At 38.7% G+C, this 20941-nt stretch overlaps 1 protein-coding gene across 1 annotated transcript in view; it reads right to left on the minus strand.

The window, feature by feature from the left end:
• Nucleotides 1–20941, minus strand: part of LOC128636603 (uncharacterized) — a 263930-nt gene that overhangs the window by 71992 nt on the left and 170997 nt on the right. The window contains 2 exon segments of the mRNA XM_053689596.1: nt 1899–2570; nt 6236–6471. Coding sequence (XP_053545571.1) covers nt 1899–2570; nt 6236–6471 — 908 coding nt within the window.

Raw genomic sequence — 20941 nt, forward strand, 5'->3', positions numbered from 1 at the left:
ACTAATTTGTCCCTTAGGTTTTTACACCTTCTATAGGCTGGCATAGGTGGTAATTCAAAATCTTTAATTTGAGGGTTAAGGTCTTTAATGACAGACCAGTGTTTCCTGATAATGTTATTAATATTCTTACTAAGAGGGTTGAATTGTGAGACAAAAACCATACGCTTATTGTCTTTTTTCTGCTTTACATTGCCTCTCAGGATAGAATGTCTAGGAATTTCACTGACTTCTTTTATCTGTTTCTGGATGAGTTGTTTGGGAAAACCTCTCTCAATAAACAGTTTACCCATTTCTAGTAATCTGGTGTGGGCTGTGTTGTCATCTGAGACTATTTTCTTGACCCTCAGGAGTTGGCTCCTAGGGAGGCTATTAATCAAATGGGGGGATGGGCACTTTCATACCTTAGAAGACTATTTCTGTCACTCTCTTTCCTATATAGGTCAATTTTTAATGTCCTCCCATCTTTGATTATCTTAGTGTCTAGGAAAGCCACTGACTCCTCACTGAAGGTCAATTTAAACTTAATGTGTCTAGTAGATACATTTAAATCAGCCACAAATTTCTGCAAGGAGTCAATGTCGCCCCCCCATATGCCAAACACATCATCGATATATCTGAACCAACACAGTCCATATTGTTGAAATAACTGGTTAGTGTATACAAATCTCTACCCATATACATTCATAAAGATGTTGGCATATGTGGGGGCGACATTTGACCCCATCGCAGTACCTTGACATTGTAGGTAAAATTGATCCTGAAAAAGGAAAAAATTGCAGTAGAGGATGAGTTGTAATAATCCTAAAATAAATTCACACTGAATGTTGGAAAATCTATCATTACTCTGGATAGCCTGTCCTACAGCCCCTAAGCCACTTGTATGTGTGATGGATGTGTAAAGGCTATTTACATCGAGGGTAAAGAGGATAAATTTCTCACTTGACATACTCAATTCCTCTAATTTCACAAGAAAATCCCCTGTGTCCTTAATATAGGACATAGATTCCATAGCTAATGGTCTAAGTAGCTTGTCAAGATATTTGGATACATTTGTCATGATTGAATTAGTGCTGGCAACAATCGGACGGCCAGGGGAGCCTCTCTGTTCTTATGTATTTTGGGTAATGTATAAAATACAGGTGTAACAAACTCTTTAATCAACAGAAATTTTTGTTCTTTTTCAGTTATTACCCCATTACACATTGCTTTATTGATGTATTTAGCCAACTCGCATTGTACTTCAAATGTTGGGTCCCTGTCTAGTAATCTATACACTGTATCATCTTGTAGTTGACCCCTAATCTCTTGAACATAGTATTTCTTATCAAGAATAACGGTGGCCCCGCCCTTATCTGCTGGCTTGCAAATAATCTCATTATTATTTTTCAAACTTAGTAGTGCCTCATTTTCAGATCTAGAGAAATTATTCTGTAGAGTTTTCCTGTCCCTATCAGTGACTAGCTGTTTATGTTTAAGTATATCTATGTCCCTCAAAACTAACTGTATAAAAGTTTCTATACTGTTGTTATGTACCTGAGGATTAAAGTTACTTTTACATCTAAGACCCAAATTTTTAAGAGACAAAGGTTTATCACCATACTCAGAGTCCGCATTAATACTATCTCCTTGAACACCCTGTGATTGTCCAAAATATGCCTTTAATTTAATATTGCGGAATAAAGTATGTAGTTCCCTTTGTAGCTGAAAAAAGTCACATCTTGGTATGGGACAAAATGACAGTCCTTTGTTGACTACCTGTTTCTCTATGTCTCTAAGAGTATGTTTAGAGATATTCACCATCAGTTCCGCTTGGTCTTGTTCCGTGCTGTCCTCTGTGGCCTCGCTTCTTTCGTTTTGGTATCCATTGGTTTTCCGGCGGTGTTTCCGACCGCCCCTACGTCTCCTTCGGAGTCCCCCGACGTGTCGCTTGTGGATGACGTGGAGGATGCGCCCGTGTCGTGCATCCGACGTTGCCGTCTCCAATTGGTCGACCCTTGTCGCCTCCTATCGTCGTAATTGGGATCCGTCGCCCATCGATACACCATACCACTGCGATAATCATCTTCGTCCCTCTGGAACTTTTGGCGTTTTCGTGCCTCGATGACCTTCTTCATTTCTGCAATATTACTGTTCACAGATTGCAGTAATTTATCCACATCCTCAGCCGTCATCATCGCTCTCAATGCTGTTTCCAGGCGTGATAGTTCCTCTTTCTGCATGTCTAGGTCCCGCTGTAAATAATCCACTGTGAGTACCAGGAGATCAAAAGAACATTTATTCAGAATATAGGTGAATTTTTCACAATATTCCTTGTTATCACGCATGAGTGTTGGTCTCACACTCATGCGGAGGCCCCTCGGTATACGTCTCACTCTGTGGTATTCCGCTAGAGTCGTGGCATGTAGCCCATATGCCAGATTCTTCTTTGTTAATTTCTCAAATTCCTTAGTTGATACCTCTGTTGGAGGAGTTTGGAGAAAGTTACGTGAACCTCGTACTAAGGTGGTAATTCGTGCCGCCTCAAGGTCACTATAGGTAAAAGTCTGTGGTTCTGTTCCATCATTCTTATTCTCCATGTTTTGTTAAAGAGCAGGGAGTGCACGAAGCCCAGTGCAAACAGTCAATATGAAAATATAGAAATGGGCCCAGCACTCACCATCCAATTAAGGGTGCACGCTACAGGGGTTTCTGCACTAACCCCCAAAGGTAGACAATATTGTAGAAAAGAGCAGCAGCACCACACTTTATGAACTTTTAACTGCTTTTAATGATGAAACATATAAGAAAGCAACGACGTTTCGGTCATCAACTGACCTAAATCATGTTGTATACAGAAGTAGCTAAACATACTGCTTAAATAGCTATATGGGGAGGGGTCACAGATACCTGTGTGGGTGTACACCCATATAGTTAACACTTTCATACATCAAACACAGTATTGTTCTCAAACTCCCTCTAGTGGATAAAGGTACTTCATTCTAAACTTCTATAGTGACCTATAGGACAAAACATAAATATGTATATATTATAAAAACATCAATTTACAATAATTAAACATTGCAAAAAGAAAATATTGCAGAACTAGTAAATGTAAATAATTACCACATTTATACCAATCTATCCAGAAAACATATTAATACAGTATATTCACAATGTTACTTGCCAGTCTATTTCCTTATTCATTCCTAGAGGGGCAAGAGCTTGTAGTGTATAAATCCAGAATATCTCTCTGCTTTTGAGTATGGATCCCTGGGTACTTTACATGTAACTCAGAGTATGTGATTTATTTAATTAAGTGTCCATGCTCAAAGATTTATATAGGTGAGTCTACACGTAGGGTAAGGGACAGAATTGTAGAACACAAATCCAATATAAGATGTGGGAATAGGGACGCTCCAGTCTCTAACCATTTCTTGCAGGCAGGGCATACTATCTTCCAATTGAGATTCCAGGTCATAGAACAGATCAAGAGGCCTAGAAGAGGTGGGGATAGACAATCCATACTCAAAAGCAGAGAGACATTCTGGATTTATACACTACAAGCTCTTGCCCCTCTAGGAATGAATAAGGAAATAGACTGGCAAGTAACATTGTGAATATACTGTATTAATATGTTTTCTGGATAGATTGGTATAGATGTGGTAATTATGTACATTTCTTTTTGCAATGTTTAATTATTGTAAATTGATGTTTTTATAATATATACATATTTATGTTTTGTCCTATAGGTCACTATAGAAGTTTAGAATGAAGTACCTTTATCCACTAGAGGGAGTTTGAGAACAATACTGTGTTTGATGTATGAAAGTGTTAACTATATGGGTGTACACCCACACAGGTATCTGTGACCCCTCCCCATATAGCTATTTAAGCAGTGTGTTTAGCTACTTCTGTATACAACATGATTAAGGTCAGTTGATGACCGAAACGTCATTGCTTTCTTATATGTTTCATCATTAAAAGCAGTTAAAAGTTCATAAAGTGTGGTGCTGCTGCTCTTTTCTAAGGTATTGAGTGTGGCCTCCCCCCTTAAGGATTTTATGATCCCCCTTGTGGAGAGATATGTTAATACATCGCCGACTAAGGAAATATTCGCTATTTTTCCAGGCGAAATTTTAAAAGCCTTTTAAAGGAGTCTGATCATCTATTTGTAGGATAGGGATTTCAGGTATAGAGTCATTCCTGAAATGAATCTCCACAGCATCTGGTTTCTCTTCCACCACGTGACCGTTATGTCGGGTGTGAGATATATTGGATCGTTCATAATAAATAGGCCTTTTTACTTGTGAACAAATTATATTATTTATGCAATCGATTATGGTGCTTAATCGCTTCAGGAGATCACTACCAATAATTAAGCGATCAGTTGGCAGATCCACTATAATGACAGGGTGTCTTATGACCCTGTTCCCCAGTTAAGTTTTAACCATTCCGTAACATAGACTTTTAGAGATTCACCCCCAATGTCATATCAGAGTTTGTTAGCAGTTGTTGTTAGAATGGAATCATTGACAAGAGACCACACCATAGGAAACTGCAAATTGATTTAACTATCAGTAGCAGTCTGAGTCTGAGAGAACAGGCAAGACTGCTAGCAATAGCTGGTTAATTAAGGGTTAGCTGGCTAGCAGCTGATACTAATGTTGTGGGTAGATGTGAAAAAATTATCTGAACACAGGGGCTGCCTTGAGATTAATGGAAAAATAAACAAACAATCTCTGTTTTAGATTAGTAGTTCATCAATAACAGTTAGTGACAAAGTTTGTTAATTTCAGTCCATTTAAGCAACAGGTTATAACAAGTTGATGATTAGTGTGTGAGCTGTTAGCAAAAAGAACTAGTAAGATTTGCTGTATTACATATAGCAAGCACAGACTTTGTGAGAGTTAATGAGCAGCACACATAAGCATAGATTGTAAGGGTAACAACTTATCTTATGGAAGGAATGCAGTCCTGTATAGGAGATCATTAGAGCAGTGATTGCCAGCAGTAATTCAGTAGTTAAGGTTAAAGGCTTTTCCAGACAGCAGGAGAGGAACAATGCAGCTTCAGTGTGGAGTGTCCTGCTGTTATAGAGAAACTGAAAGTGAATCAAGAAGCAGTGAAAAAGGCTGCAGCTCCTGTAGGTTAGCAGCTGATACAGACTGAGGAGCAACAGCAGTCTGTAGTTGATTGGCTTCAGTAAGTTGCACAGGAAGAGAACTCTCTGCAATTGAAGTTACCTAAGCAGAGTGTTAGAGGAAGTGCTGGCTTAAATAGGCTGAAGGAGGAGGGCCATACTTAAAGGGGCAGTAAGTTAGAGCATTACAGGACCCCCCGAGTAAGGCAGACCTCAGGGCTGCGAGGGCTTGAGAGGGTAACGTTTGTGGAAGTCAGAACGAAGACGAGGGGCTCTCAGGTCAGAGACGGGAATCCAAGAATCTTCAGACGAGTCATAACCCTTCCATCTGACTAAGTATTGGAGTCTCCCTCTACACAATCTAGAGTCCAATATTTGATCAACCTCATATTCCAAATCACCATCTATCACAACTGGAGCAGGAGGAGGAAGAGATCTCCCAGGAAACTTGTTCTCTAGGTATGGCTTAAGGAGAGAAACGTGGAAGGTTGGATGAATATGGAGATGTGCTGGGAGTGTCAAGCGTACAGCATTTTGGTTTATCACCTTAGCGATGGAGTAAGGACCAATGAATAAGGCGCTGAGTTTCTTTGAAGGAGTTCCAAGTTTTAAGTTCTTGGTTGATAACCAAACCCTGTCACCAACCTTAAAAGTTGGCGGATGGCGTCGATGTAGGTCAAAGTATCGTTTTTGTCTTAACTGTGCTATTTTAATATTGGAGCGTATAACTTCGAATCCGGATTTGATGGTATTTAGGGTTTCTGTGACAGTCGGATTATAGCTGGAGTCAGGTTTTAAGAAATGAAAAGTTGGATGATAGCCATAGTTGGCATAGAAAGGCGTAAGTTTAGTAGTGGAACTGAGAGTGTTATTGAAGGAGAACTCCGCCAAAGGCAAGAATGTAGACCAGTCATCTTGTAAATGAGAACAGTAACAACGCAAGAACTGCTCCAACCACTGATTAGTCCTTTCTGAAAGTCCATTTGATTGGGGATGGTAAGCACTAGTGAAGTTGTTCTGGATGGAGAGGAGTCTACATAGCTCTCTCCAAAATTTGGAGGTAAATTGTACTCCCCTGTCAGAAGTGATGGTGCTAGGTAAACCGTGCAGACGTACAATATTTTCAATGAAAATGTGTGCAGTTTTTAGAGCAGTTGGAAGTTCGGTTAAAGGAACAAAGTGTACCATCTTAGTGAATTGATCAATAACCACCAGGATGGTGGTGTAATCTGCAGAAGGGTGTAAGTCAACCACAAAATCCATTGAAATGGAGCTCCAAGGTTTCTCTGGAATAGGTAAAGACATAAGTAGTCCATATGGAGGAACTCTCTGTCGTTTAGAGGTTGCACAGACTGTACATGTATTGATATAGTCATAAACTGTTTTGTACATATTTGGCCACCAGAAGTTCCTTTTTAGGAGTTCTAGGGTTTTGTAATGTCCAGGGTGTCCAGACAATGGGTTGTCATGTATTGTTTGGAGAATTTCAAGTCGTAGCTCAGTTGGGATATATAATTTATCTTCCTTATAGAGTAACTGATCAGATCCTTTTGTAAGACTATGTGAAGACGGAAGGGAGTGGTCATTGAGCAAAGCTTGTTTTATCCTTGAGGGAAAATCAGCTATGAGAGCTATAATCCATTCTGTGGGTATTATAGTAGTTGTGGTGGCACAATGAGGCCTGGGAAACATCCTGGAGAGCGAGTCAGCCTTACCATTGGCACTACCTGGACGGTAGGTAATTAGATAGTTAAACCTATCAAAAAAAAGACTCCACCTAACTTGTCTAGATGACAAAGTCTTGGTGGTTTTGAGGTATTCTAGGTTACGATGGTCAGTGTAAATTAAAATGGGCAAGTCAGTGCCTTCCAATAGGTGTCTCCAGTTCTCAAGAGCGACCTTAATAGCCAGCAACTCCTTTTCAGCGATAGGGTAGTTCATTTCGGCTGATGTGAGAGTTCTAGAGTGATAGGCGACGGGATGCACTGGAGTACTGATGGAAGTCCTTTGGGAAAGTATAGCACCAATTGCGAAATCAGAGGCATCTACCTCTAATATGTACTGTAGAGTAGGGTCAGGTAATTTAAGTATAGGCTCAGAGGTGAAGGCATTTTTAAGTTTGTCAAAGGCATGTTGGGCTTCAGAGTCCCATGTGAATCCTGTAGTGGTACCAGTGAGTCTTGTTAAAGGTTTAACAATGTGCGAGTAGTTCCTTATAGCAAGCACAGACTTTGTGAGAGTTAATGAGCAGCACACATAAGCATAGATTGTAAGGGTAACAACTTATCTTATGGAAGGAATGCAGTCCTGTATAGGAGATCATTAGAGCAGTGATTGCCAGCAGTAATTCAGTAGTTAAGGTTAAAGGCTTTTCCAGACAGCAGGAGAGGAACAATGCAGCTTCAGTGTGGAGTGTCCTGCTGTTATAGAGAAACTGAAAGTGAATCAAGAAGCAGTGAAAAAGGCTGCAGCTCCTGTAGGTTAGCAGCTGATACAGACTGAGGAGCAACAACAGTCTGTAGTTGATTGGCTTCAGTAAGTTGCACAGGAAGAGAACTCTCTGCAATTGAAGTTACCTAAGCAGAGTGTTAGAGGAAGTGCTGGCTTAAATAGGCTGAAGGAGGAGGGCCATACTTAAAGGGGCAGTAAGTTAGAGCATTACACCCAACACCTATTAGTGAACCATCAAATTATTTTATTTTAAGTTTGTGGGGTGTTAGCTCATTTAGCTGTGTGTAGTACCTGTGGGATAAAATAGTTGCCTGAGATCCAGTATCAATGAATCCCATGATAGGGTTGGAAACTGAATCCTGGAATTCAGCTAATACATAATATCTCCCTGCAGTTTCTACCATTTCACACATAAAATTGGCATGATCATACATCTGTTACCTGAATCCGCCGTGTTACCTGATGCAGAAGAAACTTCATTCTTACCGATCTCCTCTATAATAGGGTCGACTGGGTTCTTGTGTACTGCATCTGTGGAAATAAGGTTAAGAGAATGCTGCAAAGGAAGAGATTGGTTAGAGCTTTCAGGCCGAGGTTGCTCGTCATCACAGCTAAATCGTCCGTTTCCGGTCTGTAGGGAGAAAATATGATTAGTACCATTATTGACATTTATCATTTCATTTGGTATATCTCTCCCCTCTCTTTCAGGTAATACTGCAGTATTTATGACTGTGCCTGTGGCCCACTGCTGGCCACTGGCTGTACCCCTAAAAAAGGATTGTTAGGTTGCTGAGCCGTAAAAGCTGGACTCATATTAGTAAATAGTGTATATAATTAACTAACTTGTGTGCTGAGTTTGCCCACTTGAATAGACAAGCTATCTTTACCCATGGACCGATTTTTTGATGTCCCAGGGTATTGATTCCTGGATCCTTAGGATCCCTCAGAATCATAGCTATTTCTCCTATTTTTATGTGGTTGTCTTTGGGATTCAACTTGTTCAGCATTATTATTTTGGGGAGCACTATTTACTTGGGGTGTCTGGTTACCCTGAGAGTATTTTTGCCACTTTTGGTGTTTATTTTTACGGGATACCAATTATTTTGTGGGCGTTTATCTCTTTAGGAATAACTCTTTACCTGGGTATGCCCCCCATCTTGAGCATAATCTCTCTGTGCCTCAGCCCGTTTTGGGGAAGAGGCAGAGTTAAAACTTTGTGGGGATGGCCTGTTTTGTCCGGCCACCTCCACATAAGTTTTTTTTTTAGACTCCAAATTGAGGGGACAAGGTCACACCCAAGTTTCTGCCACAATTTTGGGACTGGGTTTTGATTCCCTTTTAACCCCCTGTTCACCGGACTGCTGAATATAGTATAACTTTGTATTCTCTTTGATCAGCCAGTCCAATGAGCAGTGCTCATCAAAATCTCTAGCTAAATTAAGTTTGATGGGTGCGGGTAATGCTTCGAAAAATAAATTCACAAATTCTGAGCATTCAAATATGGGATAATCTTCAGCCATTCTGTATGTTCTTTTCAGTACAGAAAGGAATTCTATAGGGCTTTGATTCACACTACATTTTAAACCGTATACAACTATTTTCACTGCAGTTTTGGTGCTATATTGCCCAAATTCTTTTCTGCACTGTCGTTTTGTCTCATTCCAGGAATTAATATTCATATCCTTTATTGAAGCAAAGAATTTGTGATATTTACCTTTAAATACCCAGGGCAGAAAGTCAATTTTTGATTGCTCACTTGTGACATTCATTATGGATAAAGCATTTTCTTAAGTCGCTAAGTGGTCTATTATAGAATTGGTTCCCTTGTTGGAGAACTTAGGTACTGCATCCTTTAAGAAAGTAATTATTTTAGGGGTGTCATATACCTTATTAGACATATCTTGGCCTTTCCTAGGAGCCTTATTTTTGGGGTTGGAGCGTTCCCTATCTTCCCTATATTCACTATGGGGAGACCCCCTACATATATTAGTACTACATGGGCTATTTGGGTAGCTAGCTCTGCCATCTGACTCACTATAATCACTATCCTCCCCCTCTGAAGTGTAGCAGTTCTCTGAATTGATAACATGAGGTGACTGTCTATTTGGGAGGTTTATTTCTGACCCAATAGGGGTCCTCTGTTTAAATTCTTCCCTAAATTTCTGCACTTCAGTCCTGATGTAATCTTTAAGAGATTCAGAATTATCTGCATTATCTTTATTGATAATAGAGGGGTTTTCATTATGATGATGCAACTTTTTTAAACCACTTAATTCTCTCTGGCTTTGTGCGAGTTGTTTATTTAACTCTTGTATTTTGGCTAATAAATTTAGGTTATGCTTATATAAGGTGGCCATGTCTTGGGCAAACTCATCAATTTTATTTTCTGCTATATTTAAATTCTCTTTGCATCTGCGTGAGGAGCGAATACTATCTTCTAGCCCCTGTATTTGCAATTACTTCTCTATGAGGTATATCGACATTTCATCAATAATGCATATTAGAAGGAGCCAAGATTTTAGTATTAGTTTGTCTCTCTTTTTGGGATTTTTGCATTGATTAATTTTTAATAATTCTTGGAATAATTCACTTTTTTCATTCTACCTTCCATCATCAATAGCAATATTTTTAGCCTTAATTTCAAGCATATCCATATAATCATTTAATTAACTCGCAATATTAAACTTCTTTTTAATGTGGCCTATAATGTCCATCTTAAGGACATCACCTGAATTAAGGGGTAATTTCAGGGAACAAATTTCAACACTATGTACAGATTAAAATGATTCACTCCTAGTAACAGACATTATTATATTGGCTTAGTATTTAGATAAATTAAAATGCTAATACAATTTTGGCCAATAAGAACAAGAAAAAAAAATATTTTCAAAAATATTAATATTAATTTTGAAATATGAAAAATTCATATTTTTTTATCAATTTTTCAAATTTTTTATAATATTTCAAGATATTAATATTACTTTGAAATATTTAATCACAGCAACAAAACATAATAATCATTTTTTTAGATTCATTTTTTACAATTTTTTTTTTAAATATTTTCTATTTACTACAAATATATCATATCAATGTGATAAATATTAATAATATCTATAGCGGTGTCTCCAAATAATATGTCAGTATATGGTTGGGTTATAATACAATATGTTTAATAATTATTCTTTAAAAACGAACCCCCAATAAAATGAATATACAAAACAATAAAATTAATGTAAATTCCTAAATTCTTTATATTAGTTAAAATTTATAGACACATTGAATTATATTTATAGAGAACCAGATATGAATCAAAACAATACAAGTTTAAACTGTTATAATATGCTATGCAAAGATCATAAAAATTACCTTATTTATTAACCTTATTCACAATTGAATTTCATTAAAATACCACAATGAGATACCAAGATATGAGCCACTAACATTCAGGCTAGTACAATTAAGTTATTTAACCCACAAATGATTCCAATACAATTCTAATTAGAACACCAGAAGTATATATATTCTTAATGTAAACAGTCAGTTTGAATGCCAATTTATCTAAGCTGAAATAAATTCTTAATTACCTACAATTAAGACCAATTCTAAAATATATTTGTATATTTGCAAAGATAAATTACTTAGCATTAATGATTAGTTGTAAAATACACAGGGCTATGAAACACAAGTTTTAAAATACAAATTTTCCTTTTAAAATTACTAACTGCAATTTAGTTATAGTTACTAAATACCTTTGATTTAAATATTATATATATATTTATCAATCGCGTATACTTCACCCAAAATGACCAAATCGATGATTCAGCTTCCAAAACTTGTTTCACCTCATATGAAAATAAGGGTATTTGCAATATGGATAATAAAAAGGTAGCACAATTTGCTTAAAGATTGACTGTGTCCCACGCAACAAGTTATCAGTCCAGTTCAGCAAAAGTCAGTCAGCCAGCCAGCCAGCCTCCTTCTTTTTTCCTCTTGAATTCAGCTTATATAATCTTAATCATTGGTGAAACAATATAATAGGCCCTTTGGAAGCTTGTCCCTTTCATTGGTCACCTGGGAGACGCCTCCCTGATGGGCTCTGTATGTGCTCTAATAGACAATTCATTTGGCTGTCCTACCAGTTTTAATCCCCTGGGGGCAGCAGACAACCAGCAAATACAGTCCCACCATCAATCACTGCCACAATTCAATACTTCCTTATAAAGTGATTATTTAAACTACTTTACTTCCTTGTATTAATCATTTACAATATTAATTATAGATGGTATATATCCAATACTCCAATACCGAACACAGTCGGCTAGATTTAGAGTTCTGCGGCCAAAGGGGTGCGTTAGCTACGCTGGCTTTTTTTATCCCGCACCTTTTAAATACCGCTGGTATTTAGAGTTCACAGAAGGGCTGCGTTAGGCTCCAAAAAGGGAGCGTAGAGCATATTTACCGCCACTTCAACTCTAAATACCAGCGGTGCTTACAGACGCGGCCAGCTTCAAAAACGTGCTCGTGCACGATTTCCCCATAGGAAACAATGGGGCTGTTTGAGCTGAAAAAAAACCTAACACCTGCAAAAAAGCAGCACTCAGCTCCTAACGCAGCTACATTGTTTCCTATGGGGAAACACTTCCTATGTCTGCACCTAACACCCTAACATGTACCCCGAGTCTAAACACCCCTAACCTTACACTTATTAACCCCTAATCTGCCACCCCCGCTATCGCTGACCCCTGCATATTATTATTAACCCCTAATCTGCCGCTCCATACACCTCCGCAACCTACGTTATCCCTATGTACCCCTAATCTGCTGCCCCTAACACCGCCGACCCCTATATTATATTTATTAACCCCTAATATGCCGCCCCCAACGTCGCCGCTACCTACCTACACTTATTAATCCCTAATCTGCCGACCGGACCGCACCGCTACTATAATAAATGTATTAACCCCTAATCCGCCTCACTCCCGCCTCAATAACCCTATAATAAATAGTATTAACCCCTAATCTGCTCTCCCTAACATCGCCGACACCTAACTTCAAGTATTAACCCCTAATCTGCCGACCAGAGCTCACCGCTACTCTAATAAATTTTTTAACCCCTAAAACTAATTCTAACCCTAACCCTAACACCCCTCTAAGTTAAATATAATTTTATTCTAACGAAATAAATTAACTCTTATTAAATAAATTATTCCTATTTAAATCTAAATACTTACCTGTAAAATAAACCCTAATATAGCTACAATATAAATAATAATTATATTGTAGCTATTTTAGGATTAATATTTATTTTACAGGCAACTTTGTATTTATTTTAACCAGGTACAATAGCTATTAAATAGTTAATAACTATTTAATAGTTACCTAGTTAAAATAATTACAAAATTACCTGTAAAATAAATCCTAACCTAAGTTACAATTAAACCTAACACTACACTATCAATAAATAAATTAAATAAACTACCTACAATTATCTACAATTAAACCTAACACTACACTATCAATAAATTAATTAAATACAATACCTACAAATAAATACAATTAAATAAACTAACTAAAGTACAAAAAATAAAAAAGAACTAAGTTACAAAAAATACAAAAATATTTACAAACATTAGAAAAATATTACATCAATTTTAAACTAATTACACCTACTCTAAGCCCCCTAATAAAATAACAAAGCCCCCCAAAATGAAAAAATGCCCTACCCTATTCTAAAATTAAAATAGAAAAGCTCTTTTACCTTACCAGCCCTGAAAAGGGCCCTTTGCGGGGCATGCCCCAAAGAATTCAGCTCTTTTGCCTGTAAAAAAAACCCATACAATACCCCCCCCCCAACATTACAACCCACCACCCACATACCCCTAATCTAACCCAAACCCCCCTTAAATAAACCTAACACTAAGCCCCTGAAGATCTCCCTACCTTGTCTTCACTACACCGGGTCCAGATCTGTCCAGAAGAGCCTCCGAAATCTTCATCCAAGCCCAAGCGGGGGCTGAAGAGTGACGTCCATCCTCCGGCTGAAGTCTGGATCCAAGCGGCGGCTGAAGAAATCCATCATCGGGCTGAAGTCTTGATCCAAGCGGGCGTCATCTTCAATCTTCTTTCTTCCGGAGCCATCATCTTCCAGCCGACGCGGATCCATCCTCTTCTACCGACGCCTACTCGCGGAATGACGGTTCCTTTAAATGACATCATCCAAGATGGCGTCCGTCGAATTCAGATTGGCTGATAGGATTCTAACAGCCAATCAGAATTAAGGTAGGAAAATTCTGATTGGCTGATGGAATCAGCCAATCAGATTCAAGTTCAATCCGATTGGCTGATCCGATCAGCCAATCAGATTGAGCTCGCATTCTATTGGCTGTTCCGATCAGCCAATAGAATGCGAGCTCAATCTGATTGGCTGATCGGATCAGCCAATCGGATTGAACTTGAATCTGATTGGCTGATTCCATCAGCCAATCAGAATTTTCCTACCTTAATTCTGATTGGCTGTTAGAATCCTATCAGCCAATCTGAATTCGACGGACGCCATCTTGGATGATGTCATTTAAAGGAACCGTCATTCCGCGAGTAGGCGTCGGTAGAAGAGGATGGATCCGCGTCGGCTGGAAGATGATGGCTCCGGAAGAAAGAAGATTGAAGATGACGCCCGCTTGGATCAAGACTTCAGCCCGATGATGGATTTCTTCAGCCGCCGCTTGGATCCAGACTTCAGCCGGAGGATGGACGTCACTCTTCAGCCCCCGCTTGGGCTTGGATGAAGATTTCGGAGTCTCTTCTGGACAGATCGGGACCCGGCGAGGTGAAGACAAGGTAGGGAGATCTTCAGGGGCTTAGTGTTAGGTTTATTTAAGGGGGGTTTGGGTTAGATTAGGGGTATGTGGGTGGTGGGTTGTAATGTTGGGGGGGGTATTGAATGGTTTTTTTTTACAGGCAAAAGAGCTGAATTCTTTGGGGCATGCCCCGCAAAGGGCCCTTTTCAGGGCTGGTAAGGTAAAAGAGCTTTTCTATTTTAATTTTAGAATAGGGTAGGGCATTTTTTTATTTTGGGGGGCTTTGTTATTTTATTAGGGGGCTTAGAGTAGGTGTAATTAGTTTAAAATTGTTGTAATATTTTTCTAATATTTGTAAATATTTTTTTATTTTTTGTAACTTAGTTCTTTTTTATTTTTTGTACTTTAGTTAGTTTATTTAATTGTATTTATTTGTAGGTATTGTATTTAATTAATTTATTGATAGTGTAGTGTTAGGTTTAATTGTAGATAATTGTAGGTAGTTTATTTAATTTATTTATTGATAGTGTAGTGTTAGGTTTAATTGTAACTTTGGTTAGGATTTATTTTACAGGTAATTTTGTAATTATTTTAACTAGGTAACTATTAAATAGTTATTAACTATTTAATAGCTATTGTACCTGGTTAAAATAAATACAAAGTTGCCTGTAAAATAAATATTAATCCTAAAATAGCTACAATATAATTATTATTTATATTGTAGCTATATTAGGATTTATTTTACAGGTAAGTATTTAGATTTAAATAGGAATAATTTATTTAATAAGAGTTAATTTATTTTGTTAGAATAAAATTATATTTAACTTAGAGGGGTGTTAGGGTTAGGGTTAGAATTAGTTTTAGGGGTTAAAAAATTTATTAGAGTAGCGGTGAGTTCCGGTCGGCAGATTAGGGGTTAATACTTGAAGTTAGGTGTCGGCGATGTTAGGGAGAGCAGATTAGGGGTTAATACTATTTATTATAGGGTTATTGAGGCGGGAGTGAGGCGGATATAATTTAAATAAATCTAAATAAAATTACTATCATTAACTAAATTATTCCTATTTAAAACTAAATACTTACATATAAAACAAACACTAAGGCCTAGATTTGGAGTTTTGCGGTAGAAGGGCTGTTAACGCTCCGCGGGCTTTTTTCTGGCTGCACCATAAAATTAACTCTGGTATCGAGAGTTCAAACAAATGCTGCGTTAGGCTCCAAAAAAGGAGCGTAGAGCATTTTTACCGCAAATGCAACTCTCGATACCAGAGTTGCTTACGGACGCGGCCAGCCTCAAAAACGTGCTCGTGCACGATTCTCCCATAGAAAACAATGGGGCTGTTTGAGCTCAAAAAAAACCTAACACCTGCAAAAAAGCAGCGTTCAGCTCCTAACGCAGCCCCATTGTTTCCTATGGGGAAACACTTCCTACGTCTGCACCTAACACTCTAACATGTACCCCGAGTCTAAACACCCCTAACCTTACACTTATTAACCCCTATTCTGCCGCCCCCGCTATCGCTGACACCTGCATATTATTATTAACCCCTAATCTGCCGCTCCGTAAACCGCCGCTACTTACATTATCCCTATGTACCCCTAATCTGCTGCCCCTAACACCGCCGACCCCTATATTATATTTATTAATCCCTAATCTGCCCCCCACAATGTCGCCGACACCTGCCTACACTTATTAACCCCTAATCTGCCGAGCGGACCTGAGCGCTACTATAATAAAGTTATTAACCCCTAATCCGCATCACTAACCCTATAATAAATCGTATTAACCCCTAATCTGCCCTCCCTAACATCGCCGACACCTAACTTCAATTATTAACCCCTAATCTGATGACCGGAGCTCACCGCTACTATAATAAATGGATTAACCCCTAAAGCTAAGTCTAACCCTAACACTAACACCCCCCTAAGTTAAATATAATTTAAATCTAACGAAATAAATTAACTCTTATTAAATAAATGATTCCTATTTAAAGCTAAATACTTACCTGTAAAATAAATCCTAATATAGCTACAATATAAATTATAATTATATTATAGCTATTTTAGGATTAATATTTATTTTACAGGCAACTTTGTAATTATTTTAACCAGGTACAATAGCTATTAAATAGTTAAGAACTATTTAATAGTTACCTAGTTAAAATAATAACAAATTTACCTGTAAAATAAATCCTAACCTAAGATATAATTAAACCTAACACTACCCTATCAATAAATTAATTAAATAAACTACCTACAATAACCTACAATTAACCTAACACTACACTATCAATAAATTAATTAAACACAATTCCTACAAATAAATACAATTAAATAAACTAGCTAAAGTACAAAAAATAAAAAAGAACTAAGTTACAAAAAATAAAAAAATATTTACAAACATAAGAAAAATATTACAACAATTTTAAACTAATTACACCTACTCTAAGCCCCCTAATAAAATAACAAAGCCCCCCAAAATAAAAAATTCCCTACCCTATTCTAAATTAAAAAAGTTAAAAGCTCTTTTACCTTACCAGCCCTGAACAGGGCCCTTTGCGGGGCATGCCCCAAGAATTTCAGCTCTTTTGCCTGTAAAAGAATAAATACAATACCCCCCCAACATTACAACCCACCACCCACATACCCCTAATCTAACCCAAACCCCCCTTAAATAAACCTAACACTAAGCCCCTGAAGATCTTCCTACCTTGTCTTCACCATCCAGGTTCACCGATCCGTCCTGAAGAGCTCCTCCGATGTCCTGATCCAAGCCCAAGCGGGGGGCTGAAGAGGTCCATGATCCGGTCAAAGTCTTCATCCAAGCGGGGCAGAAGAGGATCTTCCATCCGATTGAAGTCATCATCCAGGCGGCATCTTCTATGGTCTTCCATCCGGAGCGAAGCGGCAGGATCCTGAAGACCTCCAGCGCGGAACATCCATCCGGACCGACGACTGAACGACGAATGACTGTTCCTTTAAGGGATGTCATCCAAGATGGCGTCCCTCGAATTCCGATTGGCTGATAGGATTCTATCAGCCAATCGGAATTAAGGTAGGAATTTTCTGATTGGCTGATGGAATCAGCCAATCAGAATCAAGTTCAATCCGATTGGCTGATCCAATCAGCCAATCAGATTGAGCTCACATTCTATTGGCTGTTCCGATCAGCCAATAGAATGCGAGCTCAATCTGATTGGCTGATTGGATCAGCCAATCGGATTGAACTTGATTCTGATTGGCTGATTCCATCAGCCAATCAGAAAATTCCTACCTTAATTCCGATTGGCTGATAGAATCCTATCAGCCAATTGGAATTCGAGGGACGCCATCTTGGATGACGTCCCTTAAAGGAACAGTCATTCGTCGTTCAGTCGTCGGTCCGGATGGATGTTCCGCGCTGGAGGTCTTCAGGATCCTGCCGCTTCGCTCCGGATGGAAGACCATAGAAGATGCCGCCTGGATGATGACTTCAATCGGATGGAAGATCCTCTTCTGCCCCGCTTGGATGAAGACTTTGACCGGATCATGGACCTCTTCAGCCCCCCGCTTGGGCTTGGATCAGGACATCGGAGGAGCTCTTCAGGACGGATCGGTGAACCTGGATGGTGAAGACAAGGTTGGAAGATCTTCAGGGGCTTAGTGTTAGGTTTATTTAAGGGGGGTTTGGGTTAGATTCGGGGTATGTGGGTGGTGGGTTGTAATGTTGGGGGGGGTATTGTATTTATTCTTTTACAGGCAAAAGAGCTGAAATTCTTGGGGCATGCCCCGCAAAGGGCCCTGTTCAGGGCTGGTAAGGTAAAAGAGCTTTTAACTTTTTTAATTTAGAATAGGGTAGGGAATTTTTTATTTTGGGGGGCTTTGTTATTTTATTAGGGGGCTTAGAGTAGGTGTAATTAGTTTAAAATTGTTGTAATATTTTTCTTATGTTTGTAAATATTTTTTTATTTTTTGTAACTTAGTTCTTTTTTATTTTTTGTACTTTAGCTAGTTTATTTAATTGTATTTATTTGTAGGAATTGTGTTTAATTAATTTATTGATAGTGTAGTGTTAGGTTAATTGTAGGTTATTGTAGGTAGTTTATTTAATTAATTTATTGATAGGGTAGTGTTAGGTTTAATTATATCTTAGGTTAGGATTTATTTTACAGGTAAATTTGTTATTATTTTAACTAGGTAACTATTAAATAGTTATTAACTATTTAATAGCTATTGTACCTGGTTAAAATAATTACAAAGTTGCCTGTAAAATAAATATTAATCCTAAAATAGCTATAATATAATTATAATTTATATTGTAGCTATATTAGGATTTATTTTACAGGTAAGTATTTAGCTTTAAATAGGAATCATTTATTTAATAAGAGATAATTTATTTCGTTAGATTTAAATTATATTTAACTTAGGGGGGTGTTAGTGTTAGGGTTAGACTTAGCTTTAGGGGTTAATCCATTTATTATAGTAGCGGTGAGCTCCGGTCGTCAGATTAGGGGTTAATAATTGAAGTTAGGTGTCGGCGATGTTAGGGAGGGCAGATTAGGGGTTAATACTATTTATTATAGGGTTAGTGAGGCGGATTAGGGGTTAATAACTTTATTATAGTAGCGCTCAGGTCCGCTCGGCAGATTAGGGGTTAATAAGTGAAGGCAGGTGTCGGCGACGTTGAGGGGGGGCAGATTAGGGGTTAATAAATATAATATAGGGGTCGGCGGTGTTAGGGGCAGCAGATTAGGGGTACATAGGGATAACGTAGGTGGCGGCGCTTTGCGGTCGGAAGATTAGGGGTTAATTATTTTAAGTAGCTGGCGGCGACGTTGTGGGGGGCAGGTTAGGGGTTAATAAATGTAATACAGGGGTCGGCGGTGTTAGGGGCAGCAGATTAGGGGTACATAAGTATAACGTAGGTGGCGGTCGGCAGAATAGGGGTTAAAATATTTTAATCGAGTGGCGGCGATGTGGGGGGGCCTCGGTTTAGGGGTACATAGGTAGTTTATGGGTGTTAGTGTACTTAAGGGTACAGTAGTTAAGAGCTTTATGAACCGGCGTTAGCCCAGAAAGCTCTTAACTCCTGCTATTTTCAGGCGGCTGGAGTTTTGTCGTTAGAGCTCTAACGCTCACTTCAGAAACGACTCTAAATACCGGCGTTAGGAAGATCCCATTGAAAAGATAGGATACGCAAATGGCGTAGGGGGATCTGCGGTATGGAAAAGTTGCGGCTGAAAAGTGAGCGTTAGACCCTTTAATCACTGACTCCAAATACCAGCGGGCACCCAAAACCAGCGTTAGGAGCCTCTAACGCTGGTTTTCACGGCTACCGCCGAACTCTAAATCTAGGCCTTAGATAGCTGCAATATAACTAATAGTTACATTGTAGCTATCTCAGGGTTTATTTTTATTTTACAGGCAAGTTTGTATTTATTTTAACTAGTAGAATAGTTACTAAATAGTTAATAACTATTTAATAAACTTCCTAGTTAAAATAAATACAAAAGTACCTGAAAAATAAAACCTAACCTATTACAATAATACCTAACACTACACTATAATTAAATAAAATAAATAAATTAAATAAATTAAATACAATTAAATACAATTAAATTAAATTAAATTAGCTACCAACCCTACTCTAAAACCCAGCCAATACCCCCTTAAAAAAATACTAACCCCTTGAAGATCACCTTATCGGGAGACGTCTTCAACGAAGCCGGGCGAAGTCCTCAACGAAGCCGGGAGAAGTCTTCATCCAACCGGGCGAAGTGGTCTTCCAGACAGGCAAAAGTCTTCATCCAGACGGCATCTTCTATCTTCATCCATCCGGCGCGGAGCGGGTCCATCTTCAAGACATCCGACGCGGAGCACCCTCTTCATCCGGAGTCTTCATACTGAATGAAGGTACCTTTAAGTGACGTCATCCAAGATGGCGTCCCTTCAATTCTGATTGGCTGATAGAACTCTATCAGACAATCAGAATTAAGGTAAAAAAATCCTATTGGCTGATGCAATCAGCCAATAGGATTGCAGTTCAATCCTATTGGTTGATTGCATCAGCTAATAGGATTTTTCTACCTTAATTCCGATTGGCTGATAGAACTCTATCAGCCAATCGGAATTGAAGGGACGCCATATTGGATGACGTCACTAAAAGGTACCTTCATTTAGTAAGAAGACTCCAAGAAGACTCCGGATGAAGAGGAGGCTCCGCGTCGGATGTCTTGAAGTTGGACCCGCTTCACGCTGGATGGATCAAGATAGAAGATGCTGTCTGGATGAAGACTTCTGCCTGTCTGGAGGACCACTTTGCCCGGTTGGATGAAGACTTCTCCCGGCTTCGTTGAGGACTTTGCCCGGCTTGGATGAAGACGTCTCCCGGTAAGGAGATCTTCAAGGGGTTAGTGTTAGGTTTTTTTAAGGGGGTATTGGGTGGGTTTTAGAGTAGGGTTGGTTGCGTGGGTGGTGGGTTTTAATGTTGGGGGGATTTGTAATTTTATTTACAGGTAAAAGAGCTGATTACTTTGTGGCAATGCCCCGCAAAAGGCCCTTTTAAAGGCTATTTGTAATTTAGTGTAGGGTAGGG

The sequence above is a fragment of the Bombina bombina genome, chromosome 7 (genome assembly GCF_027579735.1).
Source record: "Bombina bombina isolate aBomBom1 chromosome 7, aBomBom1.pri, whole genome shotgun sequence".
NCBI lineage: Eukaryota > Metazoa > Chordata > Amphibia > Anura > Bombinatoridae > Bombina > Bombina bombina.